General features: G+C 43.2%; 1 protein-coding gene across 1 annotated transcript; it reads left to right on the top strand.

Annotated features, from left to right (window-relative positions):
- Nucleotides 1-279: 279 nt before the first annotated feature.
- LOC106564604 (protein transport protein Sec23A) lies at nt 280-18,228 on the top strand. The gene is made up of 17 exons (XM_045691157.1): nt 280-457; nt 3,705-3,930; nt 4,347-4,404; nt 4,674-4,760; nt 5,213-5,449; nt 6,172-6,399; nt 7,678-7,836; nt 8,749-8,864; nt 9,148-9,352; nt 9,555-9,644; nt 9,866-9,972; nt 13,014-13,167; nt 13,558-13,635; nt 14,386-14,547; nt 15,572-15,658; nt 16,606-16,827; nt 17,111-18,228. Exons 2-17 carry the CDS (start codon nt 3,710-3,712, stop codon nt 17,198-17,200), a joined length of 2,301 nt encoding a protein of 766 aa, XP_045547113.1. The 5' UTR covers nt 280-457; nt 3,705-3,709; the 3' UTR covers nt 17,201-18,228.
- The last annotated feature ends 2,918 nt before the right edge of the window (nt 18,229-21,146 follow it).

Genomic DNA, 21,146 nt, shown 5'->3' with positions numbered 1-21,146 from the left:
GACTAGCAGAACCTCATCTTCTCTCTCTCTCTCTCTCTCTCTCTCTCTCTCTCTCTCTCTCTCTCTCTCTCTCTCTCTCTCCATCCAAGTGTCTCCATCAAATGATGCGGGGTGATGGGTATGCTTTGGTACCCAGCGCCATCTACAGATCAAAAGCCATGGGCTACAGCATTTCGTCATCTTTATTATAGGCCTATAATACATTCAGGACTTCATTTCCCATGATCCTCGTGTGCGTGCTTGTATCCTACGTCATGGACACGAGGGCCAGAATATGTAGTAACACGTCATTCTACTGAAGTAGAGGAACACCGGCCGGGAGTTGCCCCCTCAGATTCTTCGCTCTCTCATTCTGTTTGCTCATCGGTATTTATCACCTACATGCTGATCCGATTTGATTTATTAGTCTAATATTTATTTACCTTCGTCTGGATTTCCAACCGGATCTGTATAAAAGGTATGGTTCTCCGTCTGATCTGCCTGCATCAATTTGATGAAAAGTGTCTAGCTAGGCCATTCTGTTTGCGTTTCCTTGGTGGTTAGTCCAGGAAAAAAGCCGACTAAAAACTGGGTTAGTCCGTTAGCAAGGCTAGCCTAGTTAACATCTGTATCGTTAATTTAACTTGCATGATCGTGTTTTATATCAATTTATCATGATATGTCGATGGCAGATTGACTTTAGAAACACTCCCGGAATTTGATAAAATGTTAACTGACGTTAGCTAACGTTACCTAAGATTTCAATTTTTCTAGCTAACGTCAACTAGCAACTAGCTTGTTGCTACTACTAGCATCCGCCTCCTTTCAGGAAGGCATCTCTACCAGGGACGAGATCCTAAAATGTGATTTGCGATACCTGTCTAACCATTTAACTACTACAACATGCTTGTAGCTAAATGTTGCCAAGATGATCATCATTTGGTTCCTAGTAATGGCAAGTAATAGCTAAGATGTGCTAGTATATAGCATAGCTAGAAGAGACCGTTTTTAGCCTGTCCATGTAAGCACTGAGTTGTGTAATCAATTGATCGATACTACTTCAAGTTCAGGGTCCTGTAGGTCAGCTGTCAATCACCTAGTAGAGTTGTTTGATGCAGAGGGTTCCCCTGAATGAGAGAGTGGAGAGCTGCGTGTGCGCGTTCATTTTTGTTCATATCTGAATAGATAGCTGAAGTGAATTATGGTTTGGAACAGACAGTTCTGTCTTGATAAGTGTGTCAGAAGACCATCAAGCAGTGGTGGTCTGTTCCATAACATTACATGGAGTTACATTACAAGGAAACGTTCCATAACATTCCATAACTAGGGCCCTGTGTGTTGTGCAATCATGTGACATGCCTGTATTTTTACCTTTATTTAAAATGATAGTGTAGGGAATTATAGTACCATCTAAAAGGCTGTGAAATATGTTTTCTATCAAAATAAATATATTTTCAGCTGTTTGAAGCTGGTGTACAAAACCGAAAGTAAAAGATACCAAAAACAAAAGTTAATGGGAAGCATAGAAATAGCAAAATAGAACAGATCTACCGCTTCTTAGACTTGCTTTCAATGAGAATGACAGATCTATAACTAACAATTCTATGTGAATTTGTTTGGGTCGCCTACCAAATTGCAGCTTTAATGCTTTTCCGTTGAACTCAAAATGACCCCTTTTCTTTTCATGTCAGATGTTCCAATGCCATCATCAGACAATTTTTTACATTTTTTGTGTATTTCTCATTTCTAGATAAGATCGGATAAAAAATGTACACGTCACATGATTGTGCAAAACATAGCATATGTCTGGACTTCCAAAGCTATAGAAATCTAAGGCATCTGGTTACTGCCATTCATACCTACCGAGGCATATTTAAAAAATATATATATTTCACCTTTATTTAACCAGGTAGGCAAGTTGAGAACAAGTTCTCATTTACAATTGCCACCTGGCCAAGATAAAGCAAAGCAGTTCGACACATACAACAACACAGAGTTACACATGGAGTAAAACAAACATACAGTCAATAATACAGTAGAAAAATAAGTCTATATACAATGTGAGCAAATTAGGTGAGATAAGGGAGGTAAAGGCAAAAAAGGCCATGGTGGCAAAGTAAATACAATATAGCAAGTAAAACACTGGAATGGTAGATTTGTAGTGGAAGAAAGTAGAAATAGAAATAATGGGGTGCAAAGGAGCAAAATAAATAAATACAGTAGGGGAAGAGGTAGTTGTTTGGGCTAAATTATAGATGGCATATGTACAGGTGCAGTGATCTGTGAGCTGCTCTGACAGCTGGTGCTTAAAGCTAGTGAGGGAGATGTGTTTCCAGTTTCAGAGATTTTTGTAGTTCGTTCCAGTCATTGGCAGCAGAGAACTGGAAGGAGAGACGGCCAAAGAAGGAATTGGCTTTGGGGGTGGCCAGAGAGATATACCTGCTGGAGCGCATGCTACAGGTCGGTGCTGCTATGGTGACCAGTGAGCGGAGATAAGGGGGGACTTTACCTAGCAGGGTCTTGTAGATGACCTGGAGCCAGTGGGTTTGGCGACAAGTATGAAGTGAGGGCCAGCCAACGAGAGTGTACAGGTCGCAGTGGTGGGTAGTATATGGGGCTTTGGTGACAAAACGGATGGCACTGTGATGGACTGCATCCAGTTTATTGAGTAGGGTATTGGAGGCTATTTTGTAAATGACATCGCTGAAGTCGAGGATCAGTAGGATGGTCAGTTTTATGAGGGTATGTTTGGCAGCATGAGTGGAGGATGCTTTGTTGCGAAATAGGAAGCCAATTCTAGATTTAACTTTGGATTGGAGATGTTTGATGTGAGTCTGGAAGGAGAGCTTAGTCTAACCAGACACCTAGGTATTTGTAGTTGTCCACATATTCTAAGTCAGAACCGTCCAGAGTAGTGATGCTGGACGGGCGGGCAGGTGCAGGCAGCGATCGGTTGAAGAGCATGCATTTAGTTTTACTTGTATTTAAGAGCAGTTGGAGGCCACGGAAGGAGAGTTGTATGGCATTGAAGCTCGTCTGGAGGGTTGTTAACACAGTGTCCAAAGAAGGGCCAGAAGTATACAGAATGGTGTCGTCTGCGTAGAGGTGGATCAGAGACTCACCAGCAGTAAGAGCGACATCATTGATGTTTTTCAGAGAAAAGAGTTGGCCCAAGAATTGAACCCTGTGGCACCCCCATAGAGACCACCAGAGGCCCAGACAACAGGCCATCCGATTTGACACATTGATCTCTATCAGAGAAGTAGTTGGTGAACCAGGCGAGGCAATCATTTGAGAAACCAAGGCTATTGAGTCTGCCGATGTGGTGATTGACAGCATATAAGCCCAAGTCTCACTCATCCCAGAAAGGTTACGTAGTTGAAATAGGTGTGACCAATATTTACGTAGGATTCAAAATTAGCCCAGGGATTCTTAAGTATCAAAACATGCCAAACAGGTTTTGATGACGAACATCATCGTCATCCATATTCCACATAGGCCTCCACCTATGATTTTGGAACAAAGCCATGACAAGAGTGAAAAGTGAGAGTAGCTCACACCGAACTCCAGACTCAAACAGCTCTCAGAGAAGCTAAGACAGACTACCTGTCCTTAGCTAGAGCTAGTTTAGCTATCGGACTAACTTCTCTCCATATTTATTTATTTAACCTTTATTTAACCAGACGAGTTTGTTAAGAATCTCTTCGTTTTCTTTCCCATTGAAGTTGCCATGGCGACATACCAGGAGTTTATCCAACAGAATGAGGATCGGGACGGCGTGCGTTTTAGCTGGAACCTGTGGCCCTCGAGCAGGCTGGAAGCTACCCGGCTGGTAGTGCCTGTCTCCTGCCTCTTCACCCCACTCAAGGAGAGGCCAGACCTGCCACCGGTGCAGTACGAACCGGTCCTCTGTAGCAGGGCCAACTGCAAGGCCGTACTAAACCCGCTATGGTGAGTATTTGAGGAGTGGAGGTGAATGTTGTTGTTTTAGGCTGAGTGAGTGTTTTTAATGGTTGCTTGTTGAGTGTTTGCTTTGTTGACGTTTTTACAAGCACTTAGCTAAAAGCCAAGCTATGTCCAGCGACTTACATGGCATCTCTTTGTTTTCATCTTCAGCATTTTATTCTTCTGAGAACTTACGTTTCGGGTGAAGGGAAGAGTAGGAGAAGAAAGGGGTCATCAACTAAGTGTTTAATATCTTTAGGGATGCTTAGGTATCACTCAGGGACAGGTGTGGTGGGTCAACCCTATCCACACTTTAACAATCCAATCTACATGCGCTTAAAGCCTTAGGCTAGGTGACAGGTTTGTTTGACTGCTGCTGTACACTGTATCCAAGTAGCTCTGTCTTTTCCCCCCCTTTGTAGCCAAGTTGACTACAGAGCCAAAATATGGGCGTGCAACTTCTGCTTCCAAAGAAACCCAGTGAGTACACCACAATGGACTAAACTGAGCTGTAGGCCCAAACACTATTCCACCATAGAATACCGGGGTGCATAATGTACCATTTAGACCTATAATAATAGCCATATCTGTAGGCAGCCTACCTACATTCCTGTGTTTACACTAGTCATATTCCACAAAGGAGCACAGCTGGTGGTAATAGGAATATCTTTAAAGTGGCCCATCTACATTCCTTTATCTAGTGAAGCTGCTAGCTAACCACTTTTGTCTTCTCCTTCTCTCCTTCACAGTTCCCTCCATCATACGCCGGCATATCGGACGTGAACCAGCCGGCTGAGCTCATGCCACAGTTCTCAACCATTGAGTACATAGTGCAGGTAAACCCTTACAGTTCTGCATACAGATCTCTGAACTTTGCACCTAGACACTGTGTTCTGTACACGCGCCTGGCTTTGTAGTTGTGCGTCTCCATCCACAAAATTGCTTCATCAAATATGAATGTTTCTTTAATCGTCAAGTTGAGTTACCAGCCACAAAGAATGTACTGGAAAATGTACACACCACATGACATTACCATCACTTTTAAGTTCATAATTTCTTTAGACAGTCTTCGTCTTTGATGTTTATTGTAATGGACGTTGTCAATTTACAAAGTGACATCGGGTTACAAAAGTCACTTGACCACAAAGTGTATCACATGTCATGTGACACCATCCCAACATGGAAGAACTCAAAACACTTCGACATAGAAAAACCATGTCAACTCAAAACTAAAGACCCAGCACTTTGTTTCTTCAAAATAACCTCTCCAAATAACCCACCAATGTAGCGCGGCCCCTCGAACCCGCTCATCTTCCTGTACGTGGTGGACACGTGTCTGGAGGAGGAGGACCTGCAGGCCCTGAAGGAGTCCCTGCAGATGTCCCTGTCCCTGCTGCCCCCCAACGCCCTGGTAGGCCTCATCACCTTCGGACGCATGGTGCAGGTCCACGAGCTGAGCTGCGAGGGCATTGCAAAGAGCTACGTTTTCAGAGGAACCAAAGAGCTTTCCTCCAAGCAGATCCAGGTCAGTCAGTAACTGTTACATACGGCAAGGCAAATAGTCTTGAAAATGTATTCATTCGTTTTGGGAAAAGGTCTGGATTAGTTGTACTAAGATGACTGTAGGCTGGCCGCATTAAATGTTTCACGGACCGCATTTGGCCCGAGGGCCGTATGTTTGAGACCTCTGATCTAGGTCATAGTCTGCTTTGTCCATAGAATAGGATCTTTGTTGTGGTCGTTTGTCATATGATCATGTCTAGGTGTCCTTGTATCAATTGGAAATTAAATGACAATAAAACAGTAGAATGGGGACAGGATACAGGTCAAAGACAGCCAGGTGTCACAAGATAGAATAAGAAGATATGATTGGCTCTTTGGGATGGTTCTGAATGACATAGAATGGGTCTATGCCACTACAGGGGTAGTGTTTCATACAGAAAAAAAGCCCTAGGGTCCTAACAGCCAGAAACAGAGCGTTAGGCCTATACAGAATACAGCTGACAGGGAACACTCCCTTAGTCTGTCATGTAATAATCAAAAACATTGTCAGAGGTACTTTGAAATACAGTGCTGTATAAATACAGTATTGTATATGATATGGTGTACAGTCAGAGCGTTAGGCCTATATAGAATACAGTCAAGAGACTGGCCAGGACAAGCAAATCTCTTAGGCTGCCACGCAATATTCCACAATACCGTTGTTGAAAGTCCATGAGAACTCATAGCTCTCTTTCTCTCTTTCAGGAGATGCTAGGCCTGACAAACCCAGCGGCATCTGGGCCTCAGGGTCGTCCCGTGGCCCCTCAGGATCCAGCCGTCACCTGTAGGTTCCTGCAGCCGGTCCATAAGGTAGACATGAACCTGACAGACCTGTTGGGAGAGCTGCAGAGAGATCCCTGGCCTGTACCACAGGGGAAGAGACCACTGCGGTCTACTGGAATAGCACTGTCCATCGCCGTGGGCGTGCTGGAGGTAATAACAGTTACACACACTTACACAAACACACAGTCCTATGTACACATTTTGTGCGGTGTACAAATAACCTGATTCTATGTAGTCAACATAGACAACTGACCTTCAAGACAACTGAACTTTACCCTCTCTGACATGTCACAGGTTTCAACTAACCTTTCACACACACACTCTCTCTCGCTCTCTCTCTCACTGACATTATCTCTTCAGTTAGGTCTGCCAATAGTACCACTCGTACTTTCTTAGGTCAAAGGTCAGCTTCTTTCTTTTTGCCTTATTGCGCTCTCTCTCTCTCCACTATCCTCTCTTCCTCTCTCTAGTAACACAACTAACATGCTGTAGGTACGTGTTAGAACAGCTATGTTCTCTGCTGTCCTGTCCTCTGGTGCTGATGTCTACTGATAATGTAATGATTAGAGAAAATCATCTGAAGTCTTAACTTCATCCATTCTGATGGTTCTAACGATGAACTTCCCCTTAAGGTGCTTTTGGGAAACCGGCCTCTGGTCTGTATGGTAACTTAATAGGAATGCGTTTCTTGAAGGGATTATCGGTAGTTTGGTAAATCCTTACCGTGACTGAGGGAGCATTTGCATACAATTTCACTGTCAAATCACTTGGGCTGAAACACGGTAGCATGTTATGTCACTGTAACGGGGAAATTATTCCGTTTAGAGTAATTAACACAATGCTTAGCGTATGTTTTCTCTTCATGTAATACACAGTATATCCAGTGTTCTGTTTGGGACAGTCATTTGTGTACGGGTTGGTGGTCACTAGAATTGATAGTGAATGTTCTGGATTGTTGTCATATCTGTTGATGGTGATGCCAGACTGGAGGTACAAGGACACAGGACACCGATTGTTAATGTATTCTGGGACACTGTGATTCTGTAGCGGCTGATGTTGTGACTTCCTACAAGCCTCTCAGCAGGTGTTTACAGAACATTGGCGCTGTGAGATTAGAATGTAGAGGTTACAGAAAGACAGCCATTTTCTCTGCTTCTGTTCTGGAGGTGTCTCCCTGTTCCCACTTATAAAACCGACGCGATTTAGATTGCTGTTATCAACGATCGCTGTCGTTATTGGTCACCTGGAAATTCCCAATACATTCAGTTATATCAGACTACAGTTAAATCAGACTACAATAACCTAGTGGCAGCTTCTGTCTTGGCAGTCACATCTCAGTCAGAAATACCATATTTATGGTTGAATTAATCAACTAAATAAATAAAATCTGGACCATACTGACCATAGCCACCATCTTTCCACCCCCAGGGTACGTTTCCCAACACGGGGGCCCGTGTGATGATGTTCACGGGCGGACCCCCCACCCAGGGCCCCGGTATGGTGGTGGGAGACGAACTCAAGACCCCCATCCGCTCCTGGCATGACATCACCAAGGACAACGCACGGCATCTGAAGAAAGCCACCAAGGTCAGTCCAAGAGTAACAGAATGGATAGCGTAGAATGGATAGCGTAGAATGGATAGCGTAGAATGGATGGCGTAGAATGGATGGCGTAGAATGGATGGCGTAGAATGGATGGCGTAGAATGGATGGCGTAGAATGGATGGCGTAGAATGGAAGGTTTATTGTCCATGTTGTACATGGACACTGTGAAAAAGAAAACCAACCCACATACAAGTTATGTTGTAAAAGTCGTTGTTTTGTAGCTGTTTGTCCTTAGTGGGCTAGTTTTTAGAGTTAAAGCTGGAATCTTTAATTGGTTGAACTGCCACGTCCGTTTGCGATATAACAACAATAGAAGTTACTGGAAACAACAAACACCTATTTTTCTCCTCGGACATCATTGCACACACGATAGAACACAATATGTGGTGCAATTCACAGGAGGTTGGTGGCACCTTAATTAGGGAGGACGGGCTCGTTGTAATGGGTAGAATGGTATCAAATACATCAACAAATGGTTTCCATGTGTTTGATGCCATTCCCTTCTCTCCATTCCAGACATTATTATGAGCCTTCCTCCCCTTTGCAGCCTCCACTGGTGCAATTTTTTTTTACCATGCTGCGCGACACTCCTTAGCTCGGCAACAAAAACAATAACAATGGTGTTGGGGCGGCTAGTGGCACTGTTTCCCTCTACTGCGGATTCCATCTTAAGCGATTTTTATCTTAATATAGTTTAGCTTAATTATTTTCTTTCACTCACGTCAAGCTCTCACGATGTGTCAAATATTTCGCTCAAGTTTGCGCTCTCTTCTCTCTCCATACCTCTTCTGTTGAGGTATGTTCATGGACACCAATGCTCCAAAGAGTTCTCAAGGTGCTACACAGCACTGTTTGTATGTGTTGCAAACTGTTCCCTTGTTTTGTTTTATTCAGTACTACGAAGCCTTGGCGAACCGTGCGGCAGTGAACGGCCACAGTATTGACATCTACGCTTGTGCCTTGGATCAGACCGGACTTCTAGAGATGAAGTGTTTATCCAACCTCACTGGGTTAGTACCAGTCTCAGACTACCTACGACTGACCTGTATACTGTCTTCACCTGATTCCCATAGTTGTGCTGAATACCTCATGTCCCTGGTGATTGAGAACTGTCTACTGAAGCTTTTATTTTACCTGAATAAGAAATACCTTTGTACAATTCCTCTACATTCGATAGAATGACTTTTCCAGAGACTTCATCCTCACTAGCTCATTGACTTTTCGTTTGTATTTATATTCGAATTATGCAGCTGAATATTCATGTTTTTTTCCCCTCGGTTTCCCTTCTCTCAGAGGTCACATAGCGATGGGCGACTCCTTCAACACCTCTCTGTTCAAGCAGACCTTCCAGAGGGTCTTCAGTAAGGACTACAACGGAGAGTTCCGCATGGCCTTCGGAGGCACGCTGGAAGTCAAGACGTCCAGGGAGCTGAAGGTATCGGGGGCCATCGGGCCCTGTGTCTCCCTCAACGCTAAGGGACCGTGTATATCAGAAAACGTGAGTCTTTCAGGCGCATACAGAATCCAAATAGGGTTAAAAAAATATATATCCAGAAACGGTCCCAAAATTCCCAGCTTTTCCAGAATTTCAGGAATGTTTTGCGGAATCGTTCAACCTTATATTCTAATAGCATTTTCCCCTCTGGAAGTGAATTGGGAAGAGGTTTCCATTGACTTCAATGGCTCTGTCTCTGTTATAGGAGGTAGGTGTTGGAGGAACAACCCAGTGGAAAATCTGCAGTCTCAGTCCCTCCACTACGTTGGCCTTGTACTTCGAGGTCGTCAATCAGGTAAACACACTCCCTTTGATCAAACACATCTCATTTGTTCCTCATTTCATCCTTACTCAAAGTAGTCATTGATTTGGGTCGACCAAACCAATGGAACGTGACAATTCATCATTCTCACCTCAGTGATTACTTAGGACATGGTTTTTAGTATTCAAACAGGATGTTTAGTAATATTAAATGTACTCCTATCCTAACTATTGTAGTTACCTTTCTCCGTGCAGCACAATGCCCCAATCCCTCAGGGTGGTAGAGGAGCGGTCCAGTTTGTCACCCAGTACCAACACTCCAACACCCAGAGGAGGATCAGGGTTACCACCGTCGCCAGGAAGTAAGTCTTCTCTCTCGCTTTGAAATAGTAAACAGGAAGAGGGTTTGCACATCGTTCTTGACGGAAGTGTGACTGAACTGACAGCCCTTACATATTTGCAAGAGTCTGCATTTTGTACACGTCGCATAATCTGAAAACAAGGCTCCCCAAAGTCTATTAGCATATCAGTTGTGCTACCAGGGGCAGCAAAACCCTAGACCACTGTTATTCTAACTTCCGTGACGCATATAAGGCCCTACCCCGCCCTCCCTTTGGAAAAGCTGACCACAACTCCATTTTGTTGCTCCCAGCCTATATAGACAGAAACTAAAACAGGAAGCTCCCGCCCTCAGGTCTGTTCAACGCTGGTCCGACCAATCGGATTCCACGCTTCAAGATTGCTTCGATCACGTGGACTGGGATATGTTCCGCATTGCTGCGAACAACAACATTGACGAATACGCTGACTCGGTGTGCGAGTTCATTAATAAGTGCATCGGTGATGTCGTACCAACAGCGTCTATTAAAACATTCCCCAACCAGAAACCGTGGATTGATGGCAGCATACGCGCAAAACTGAACGCGCGAACCACTGCTTTTAAGCAGGGCAAAGTGACCGGAAACATGACCGAATATAAACAGTGTAGCTATTCCCTCCGCAAGGCAATCAAACAAGCTAAGCGTCAGTATAGAGACAAAGTGGAGTCGCAATTCAACAGCTCAGACACGAGAGGTATGTGGCAGGGTCTACAGTCAATCACGGACTACAAAAGAAAAAACAGCCCCGTCGCGGATCACGATGCCTTGCTCCCAGACAGACTAAACAACTTCTTTGCTCGCTTTGAGGACAATACAGTGCCACTGACACGGCCCGCTATCAAAACCTGCGGGCTCTCCTTCACTGCAGCCAACGTGAGTAAAACATTTAAACGTGTTAACCCTCACAAGGCTGCAGGCCCAGACGGCATCCCCGGCCGCGTCCTCAGAGCATGCGCAGACCAGCTGGCTGGTGTGTTTACAGACATATTCAATCAATCCCTATCCCAGTCTGCTGTCCCAACATGTTTCAAGAGGGCCACCATTGTTCTTGTTCCCAAGAAAGCTAAGGTAACTGAGCTAAATGACTACCGCCCTGTAGCACTCACTTCCGTCATCATGAAGTGCTTTGAGAGACGGACCATATCACCTCCACCCTACCTGACACCCTAGACCCACTCCAATTTGCTTACCGACCCAATAGGTCCACAGACGACGCAATCGCCATCACACTGCACACTGCCTTAACCCATCTGGACAAGAGGAATAGCTATGTAAGAATGCTGTTCATCGATTACAGCTCAGCATTTAACACCATAGTACCCTCCAAACTCGTCATTAAGCTCGAGACCCTGGGTCTCGACCCCGCCCTGTGCAACTGGGTCCTGGACTTCCTGACGGGCCGCCCCCAGGTGGTGAGGGTCGGTAACGACATCTCCACCCCGCTGATCCTCAACACTGGGTCCCCACAAGGGTGCGTTCTCAGCCCTCTCCTGTACTCCCTGTTCACCCACGACTGCGTGGCCATGCACTCATCCAACTTAATCATCAAGTTTGCAGACGACACTATAGTGGTAGGCCTGATTACCAACAACGACGAGACGGCCTACAGGGAGGAGGTGAGGGCCCTCGGAGTGTGGTGTCAGGAAATAACCTCTCACTCAATGTCAACAAAACAAAAGAGATGATCTTGGACTTCAGGAAACAGCAGAGGAAGCAGCCCCCTATCCACATCGACGGGACAGTAGTGGAGAGGGTGGACAGTTTTAAGTTTCTCGGCATAAACATCACTGACAAACTGAAATGGTCCACCCACACAGACAGCGTGGTGAAGAAGGTGCAGCAGCGCCTCTTCAACCTCAGGAGGCTGAAGAAATTCGGCTTGTCACCAAAAACACTCACAAACTTTTACAGATGCACAATCGAGAGCATCCTGTCGGGCTGTACGGCAGCTGCTCCGCCCATAACCGGAAGGCTCTCCAGAGGGTAGTGAGGTCTGCACAACACATCACCGGGTGCAAACTTCCTGCCCTCCAGGACACCTACACCATCCGATGTCACAGGAAGGCCAAAAAGATCATCAAGGACAGCAACCACCCGAGCCACTGCCTGTTCACCCCGCTAACATCCAGAAGGAGAGGTCAGTACAGGTGCATCAAAGCTGGAACCAAGAGACTGAAAAACAGCTTCTATCTCAAGGCCATCAGACTGTTAAACAGCCATCACTAACATTGAGTGGCTGCTGCCAACATACTGACTCAACTCAAGCCACTTTAATAATGGGAAAATTGATGTAATCAATTTATCACTTGACACTTTATTTATATTAGATAATGTTTACATAACCTACATTATTCATCTCATATGTATATACTGTACGCCATACCATCTACTGCATCTTGCCATCTTGATGTAATTAGATGTATCACTAGCCACTTTAAACAATGCCACTTTATATAATGTTTTCATAACCTACATTACTCATCTCATATGTATATACTGTACTCTATACCATCTACTGCATCTTGCCATCCTGATGTAATGTATCACTAGCCACCTTAAAACAATGCCGCTTTATATGTTTTCATACCCTACAATACTCATCTCATATGTATATACTGTGCTCCATACCATCTATTACATCTTGCCTACGCCGTTCGGCCATCACTCATTTATATATTTTTATGTACATATTCGTATTCATTCCTTTACACTTGTGTGTACAAGGTAGTTGTTGTGGAATTGGTAAATTACTTGTTAGATGTTACTGCATGGTCGGAACTAGAAGCACAAGCATTTCGCTACACTTGCATTAACACCTGCTAACCATGTGTATGTGACAAATAAAATTTGATTTGATTTGATTCTCACATTGTCTTTAAGCAGTGAGTTACCACAAAGTCAATATTGGCCATACAAATGAGAATGTTGACATTCGCCCTATCCTGTTAAATGACTGGAAGTGGACGTGCGTCAGTCTTGCCCTGCCCCTAACCTGTCCACTCCCTCTTTCTCCCTCCATCCAGTTGGGCCGACGCCCAGTCCCAGATCCAGCACATCGAGTCGTCCTTCGACCAGGAGGCGTCGGCGGTCATCATGGCCAGGCTGGGCGTGTTCAGGGCCGAGTCGGAAGAGGGGCCGGACGTCCTGCGCTGGCTGGACAGACAGCTCATTCGCCTGGTGAGTGACAGCTAGGCTGACCAATGTGTGACAGGCCTTGTAATGTCATTGGGCATTGGTCCCACCTTGGCTATTCCAAGAGAGTAGCCTGTTGTTCTTCACATAGCTGAATGTATGTAGGAATTGTGGGTGATTGTAGATAGAAGAATCCTTTGTATTCTTGTGTCTCCTTGTTCTTATTCATTGTTGAAGAATGTAGAAAGGAGTTGTCTGGAATGTGAAGCAGTATGACGCGAATACTAATTCATTGACAGTTTAAATCCCTCTATGACGTTTCGGAAGTTGTGTTGTATACCTAAACTAAAGTAGCACCACTTAACGGAAGTCTTAAGGTATGTGTTGATGCCTTAGTTCAAGAAGCTGATGTTTGTCTTGTCTCCTTGGTTACAGTGTCAGAAGTTCGGTCAGTTCAACAAAGATGACCCCACCTCCTTCAAGCTCTCGGAGTCCCTTTCACTCTACCCACAGGTAAGACTGACACCTAGTGGTACACTCTGGAACTACACGAGCTGTTCAATAAGAGCCCTTCAATACTTCTTCTAATAGAGTAGAACTGGAATAGATTTAACTAGCTCGTCGAGATCTGAATTATTACTTGAGTATATACATGCTTACCGCTAACTTTAGCAAAAAAATAAGATATTTATGTCAAATGGGATATATGTACGTGAAAAACTAGTCAACGCCTGTATCCTAACACCATCCAGCACAGAAGCAGAGAAAAATGTGTAATTGGCCTTCTCTGACAACTGTTAACACCAGCCAGAGGCTTGTATGATGTTGAAACAAAAGGCAGTGACTTTGTCAGTTGCTACAGAATCACACAACAGTGTGTTCTTGTACCTCCAGTCTGGCATCAACCACTGTCAACAGATAGGAGTTTAATCCATAACACACAGCACTGTGTCTAGTGGCCGTCAACCCGAGTGTCACAAACAGAACACTGAAAAATCATGTTTATTACAGAAATGGAAAATATATAAATATTCTAAACATTGTGTTAATCACTCTAAACTGAACGTTAATTTTATTCATCTTAAATTTTCCCATTGCACAGATACTCACAACTCATAACTTCCACTTAGTTTAGTTGACATCAGTGGGATATGTACAGGAACATTTGATGATGCTAGAAGTAATATCCCAAATATAAAAAAATATAATTCAATAATATATTTCATTATAATGGTTAGAATAATGTGTCTGTCCTCCCTGTAGTTTATGTTCCACCTGCGCCGGTCGCCGTTCCTGCAGGTGTTCAACAACAGCCCAGATGAGTGTTCCTACTACAGACACCACTTTGTCCAGCAGGACCTGACCCAGTCTCTCATCATGATCCAGCCCATCCTGTACTCCTACTCTTTCCACGGACCACCAGAGGTCAGACTCCTACCAAATACTATGGACACACACTAATGTCACACACTCTTTCTATATAGTGTACTAGATGGTGGCGAAAGACATGGTCGACCAGTTTCTAGCTCCTAGAAAACTTTGAAGTATTTAAAAAAAATGTTATTTCTTAATTTAAATTTTCAGCCTTTGTGTGTGTTGTTAGGTATTACTGGACTGTTGGAGCTAGAAACATAAGCATTTCGCTACACCTGCAATAACATCTGCAAAATGTGTACGCGGCCAATCAATTATTAAATATTGAATTTAATTCTAATCAACTTCCTTAGTTATTTGTTTTCCAATCTACTCTGATGTTATTAAACCATTCTATATATTAGATAAATAGGTCACATTTCCCTAAGGGCAAATTAGTTTAGTCAAATATTCACATGCTCAATGAGTTCCACACTACCTTTCTGTTACGTGAATTAAGTTATCAATGTTCTTAAACCGAACTTCAATGAAACTACTCAGTCTGCCCCCCAGAGGGTGTAAGATTCTGGTTGAATGAAGCAGACGGAGAGCCAGCTTACAATTGGTCAGAATGTTTATTTATGAGAGCTCTAAAATCCATACAATGCACACAGCCTTTTATACTACACATTTCGTCATACAAATGAACTTACATCAGTAGAGAACTCCACCCCGCTTTAGGCGGCTGTATTTTTCCACAGTACCCAGACCACCTGTCTCATCTTTTGCCAGCCTAGCTGTTTTCGGGCAGTTGTTCCCCTCCCTAACTTAGGGAGGCCCATTTTCCTGCTCCTCTCACAAGGTCGTCTTATCAACTATGCCCTGTTCATTTTGAAATAGTAACAGTGTCTTACTCACACACAGTATTGGAATATAGTTTTTAACCCATTATTATAGCCTTATAATTTCTAATACATTTCAACAGGTTATATGGTTTCTGAGTGAAATCATTTAGTCAAACCTTTAATCGTATAATTTCTCTGTTAAAAAACTGGATGTGAGACTTATCCTGTTGTCCCATCTGTCTGTTCTACAGCCTGTTCTCCTGGACAGTGGCAGTATTCTCCCAGACCGGATCCTCCTCATGGACACCTTCTTCCAGCTGGTCATCTACCATGGAGAGGTGAGAGGTCACACAGGAAAACAATGGCGCTGGTGGTCTAATGCTAGTTATTAGTAGCTGGAACACCACTACTGTGCTATAATAATTGTTATTATTTATAATTATTTCCTAGCATCTCAAACTGAACATCATCATATAGAGCATAAACAACAATGTAAATCACTATCAATATTACAACAAGAAACAAGATGTGTGTATCTACCTGCATGATGGGATACATATTAGTAGATCCACTGTGCCCCATCATCCACTGTGCCCCATCATCCACTGTGCCCCATCATCCACTGTGCCCCATCATCCACTGTGCCCCATCATCCACTGTGCCCCATCATCCACTGTGCCCCATCATCCACTGTGCCCCATCATCCACTGTTCTCAACATGTTAGAGATTTTTCTCACAAACGACAAAAAAGAGATTAGCTGGCACAACTAACACAAACACACATACTACCATGACAATAACCCTGGTCTATACAACTAACCCCAACACACAACATCCTACCATGACAATAACCCTGGTCTATACAACTAACCCCAACACACAACATCCTACCATGACAATAGCCCTGGTCTATACAACTAACCCCAACACACAACATCCTACCATGACAATAGCCCTGGTCTATACAACTAACCCCAACACACAACATCCTACCATGACAATAGCCCTGGTCTATACAACTAACCCCAACACACAACATCCTACCATGACAATAGCCCTGGTCTATACAACTAACCCCAACACACAACATCCTACCATGACATTAGCCCTGGTCTATACAACTAACCCCAACACACAACATCCTACCATGACAATAACCCTGGTCTATACAACTAACCCCAGCACACAACATCCTACCATGACAATAGCCCTGGCTTATATAACTAACACCAAAACACATCCTACCATGACTATAACCCTGTTGTATCTCTATCTCTCCACCAGACCATCGCCCAGTGGCGTAAGGCGGGTTACCAGGAGCAGCCAGAGTACGAGAACTTCAAGCATCTACTGGTAGCACCCGTGGATGACGCCCAGGAGATCCTGCAGACCCGCTTCCCCATGCCCCGGTACATCGACACAGAGCACGGAGGGTCCCAGGCCCGCTTCCTCCTGTCCAAGGTCAACCCCTCCCAGACGCACAACAACCTCTACTCTTGGGGACAGGTAATACAATGTTCAATTCATTCATTCTTCAAAACGTAAACAGAAACAGTTTTTATGTACAATAACAGCTGTGGACTTGATTTGGAAATAGGTGATGTCAAGGCTGGAGTTTCATCATGGGGAGTCAATTGTATTTTTCTTAAAGGAATTCTAGTCTTACAAGTGGTAGAGCTTCATGCAACATCTGTCTCTATTCTGTTGGCCATTTTGAATGTGATCCAACTGAAGGAAGCTTTACTCTAGCGTTTCACCATACTCATCACATTTCTGTCTCTTCTCATAGGAGACTGGAGCCCCCATCCTCACAGATGACGTCAGTCTACAGGTGTTCATGGACCACTTGAAGAAGCTGGCCGTGTCGAGCGCCGCTTAAATTCCCAGTCCCGGGACCAAAGTGATAGCCTCGTAACCAGACCGACATGCCCACCGTTCTATTTCACTTCACGATACGTCTGGCTTACGAGGCTACCAAAGTGAAGGATGTGAAAGGAGAGAGGGATGAGAAGGAAAGAGAGAGACGTTCCTGTATTAATACAGGGACCTAGTAATATTTTCTTTCCCCACGTATGACCTATGATGCTTTCAAATCCTCTAAGGTATTATCATTCCTGCTTTAAGTTTCCGGAATTTTGCTTCCCTAAAATTGTGATTGACATGAACTTCTCCCCCATACTGGAAAAGCCTTACTGCACCTCAGTTGTAGCCTGGTCCCAGATCAGTTTTTCATGCCTTGACAATGACCGTAGGAGTTGGCTTATACAGCACAAACAGATCTGGGACCAGGCATCCTCAGTTGAGCCTTTTGGGGATATTCATCACAGTTCTTACATTCCATCTCACCTTTTATAATAATAATAATTTGGCTAATGATTATAATTGGTTTACTTGTTTGTCTGTCTGTGGTAAGGCATGTAGCTACTGTAGTAGTTTGGTCAATGATTACTGCTCGAGACGCTTTAAATATTTTTATGTTCTTGATAACGTCCTATAGTTTATTTTTTTCCATTTAAATTTCCCCTAAATAATGATTAATTTAAATAATGTTCTGATGAAACTGTCAATCTCTCCTTGTAGTGCTACTGTTTTCCTTTAGAATACAGAAAGACTGGAAGTTCAATGAAAAATGTTATTGTATTAAACAAAACCCCTATTTTTTTTTTCTAACACATCTTTTACATAGTCTAGTCCACTGACTACTTTTTCCACATATCCATTTTCGCACCATCTGGCATTTTGTACTACTTACCCCAAAACCCATCGTCACTGTTCTTTCACTCGCCTACTCTCGTCTGTTCCTGATGTTAACACTTGTACTTACTGTAAAAAAGGGAACGTAACTGATTTAGTCTGACTGATTTGTTTCTTAATGCTATGCATATAAAGTATGTCAAGACAACCTTATTCACCAGCTATGTTTTTTATGTTTACCTCATTATTGTTTTTGTATGGGTTTCTATGTCATAGAAATGTGTCAAATAGATCAGCAATACCCAAGAATCATTCATTTTTCCATTTCTCTGGTCTGTGTAGACGGACACCATATTCAAATTTTTGTCCCTGGCAAAGCCTATGCCTTTAGTGGAAGTGTGAACCATAGAATTAGGAATTAGAATACTAGCGTTCTGGAACTTCAAGGGTTTATAACATGGCCCCTCTAGGAATTTAATAGGATCTCTATGGTGAGAACATCCTCATTCACACAGATAAGCAAGGGGTCAAAGGGCAGCTGTCTGGTTCATAGTGTAGCTGACCCCTGATTTCTGTATCGACTGTGTTTCCTGGTATCCGGTCTTAATGGTCTGGCTAGTTCGTCTCATCCTCATTTTTTATTTATTTATTTTTATCCTTTTATTTAACAAGGCAAGAACCTGTTGGGGCTACAGGTTAGCAATGAACCCCGAGTCGGGATTGCTAACAAGGCTGGAAATTCAAAACATCAAAAATCTAATAATTTCAATTTCTCAAACAATCAACTATTTTACACAATTTAAATGATAAACATCTCCTTAATCTAACCACATTGTTCGATTTTCAAAGAGGCTTTACGGCAAAAGCATAAAGTTAGATTATGTTAGGACAGTGCATAGCCACAAAAGTACAAACATCCATTTTCAATTCAAGGTCAGGCGTCACCAAAAGCAGAAACCAGCTAGAATTATGCACTAACTTTTGTCAATCTCCATCAGATGACACTCCTAGGACATTATGTTATACAATACATGCATTTTTTGTTCCATCAAGTTCATATTTATATCCAAAAACAGCATTTTACAGTAGCGTGAAATTCCGATTTTTTTCTTCTCTGAAATGCTTCCGGTGAACATAACAAAATTACTATTCGAAAACATTGGTAAATTATAATATTGTCATTCAAAGAATAATATATTATCATCTCGTAATTGCAACCGAATGGCCAGATCTCAAAATAACTTTAATGGGAAATCACATTTTGCAATAAACAGGGTGCTATGCTAAGAACAACAGGCTATGCTATACAGTTAGCATCATCTAAAATCGATAATAACATTGTAAATATCCCCTTACCTTTGATTATCTCCATCAGAAGGCAGGCATCCCAGGTCCGGAACAAATGTGGTTTCTTTTGACAAAGTTCATAATTTATGTCCAAATAACACCAAGTACTTAGCGTTCATTATGCTCCCACAAAACGTGGTGGGGGGAGTGTAAAATCACGCCGAAAAGCTAAAAAAAACCTAGTAAATAATCTATTTATGTTCGTTCAAACATGTCAAATGTTGTTTAGCATTAATCTTTTGGTCCATTTTTAACGTTAAACATCAGTAATATTTTCACACAACCTATCCTATGTCTAGATAAAAAATGATGACAAACTCACGTTTCTCAGATTTATGCGCAGGCGCAAAAAAATGAAGTGATGACATATCAACTTCCTTGGATTCTAATTTGCTCTCTGTTTATCATAGACGCTTCAAACAACTTTATAAAGATCGTTGACATCTAGTGGAAGCCGTAGGTGTTGCGAAATGAATCCTTTCTCACTATGGTATCTAGAAAACAATGACACTAAATAGTACAGTCACAAAATTCACATTTTTTTTGATCTATTTTTCACAGGTTTTTGCCTGCAATATGAGTTTTGTTATACTTACAGACACCATTCAAACTGTTTTAGAAAATTCCGAGTGTTTTCTATCCGAATGTGTTAATAATATGCATATCCTAGCTTCTGAGTTGGTGTAGGAGGCAGTTAAAAATGGGTACATATTTTTTTCAAAATGTCTCAATACTGCCCCCGAGCCCCAACAGGTTTTAAGAACAAATTCTTATTTATAACGACAGCCTACCCCTGCCAAACCCGGACAACGCTGGGCCAATTGTGTGCCACCCTATGGGAATCCCAATTATGGCCAGATGTGATACAGGCTGGATTCGAACCAGGGACTGTAGTGACGCCTTTTGCACTAAGATGCAGTGCCTTAGACCGCTGCGCCACTTGGGAGCCTGGTAATTTACTTCAAAGGGGCTTGATCAAATCAGTCGCTTCACTGGGCAGTGAGCAATATGGAGCTGCATTCAAGATTGGAAAAATAACTAGCACAAAAACATCCAACAAAAACAATTGCAATTTCCACTCTCACACCCAATGTCCCAGAGCACATTAAAACCCCATACACAATCACATCAAAACACAACTGATCACCGTCAACGATGAGAGCCTATAGGGAGGAGGTCAGAGACCTGGTCGTGTGGTGCCAGGACAACAACCTCTCCCTCAACGTGATCAAGACAAAGGAGATGATGGTGGACTACGGGAAAAGGAGGACTGAGCACGCCCCATTCTCATCGACAGGGCTGCAGTGGAACAGGTTGAGCGCTTCAAGTTCCTTGGTGTCCACATCACCAACAAACTAACATGGTCCAAACACACTAAGACAGTCGTGAAGAGGGCACGACAAAGCCTATTCCCCCTCAGGAAACTAAAAAGATTTGGCATGGGTCCTCAGATCCACAGAAGGTTCTAGAGCTGCACCTTCGAGAGCATCCTGACTGGTTGCATCACTGCCTGGTATGGCAACTGCTCGGCCTCCGACCGCAAGGCACTACAGAGGGTAGTGCGTACAGCCCAGTACAACACTGGGGCCAAGCTTCCTGCCATCCAGGACCTCTGAATTTTACTGCTGCTGTTTAATTATTTGTTACTTTTATTTTCAATTTTTTTTCTTAACATCTTAAAGCATTGTTGGTTAGGGGCTTGTAACTAAGCATTTCACTGTAAGGTCTACACCTGTTGTATTCGGCGCATGTGACAAATACAATTTGATTTGAACTCAACAATC

The sequence above is a fragment of the Salmo salar genome, chromosome ssa12 (genome assembly GCF_905237065.1).
Source record: "Salmo salar chromosome ssa12, Ssal_v3.1, whole genome shotgun sequence".
In the NCBI taxonomy this organism is placed as follows: Eukaryota; Metazoa; Chordata; class Actinopteri; order Salmoniformes; family Salmonidae; genus Salmo; species Salmo salar.
The sequence above is the reverse complement of the archived record's forward strand: the minus strand, read 5'-3'. Positions and strand labels throughout refer to the sequence as shown.

What these genes read in the sequence shown, in the direction of transcription:
- LOC106564604 (XM_045691157.1), top strand. Translation starts at nt 3,710, where the DNA reads ATGGCGACATACCAGGAGTTTATCCAACAGAATGAGGATCGGGACGGC. An exon ending in GACCGTGTATATCAGAAAAC is followed by an intron (nt 9,353 to 9,554) that starts GTGAGTCTTTCA and finishes TCTCTGTTATAG; the next exon opens with GAGGTAGGTGTTGGAGGAAC. An exon ending in ACTTCGAGGTCGTCAATCAG is followed by an intron (nt 9,645 to 9,865) that starts GTAAACACACTC and finishes TTCTCCGTGCAG; the next exon opens with CACAATGCCCCAATCCCTCA.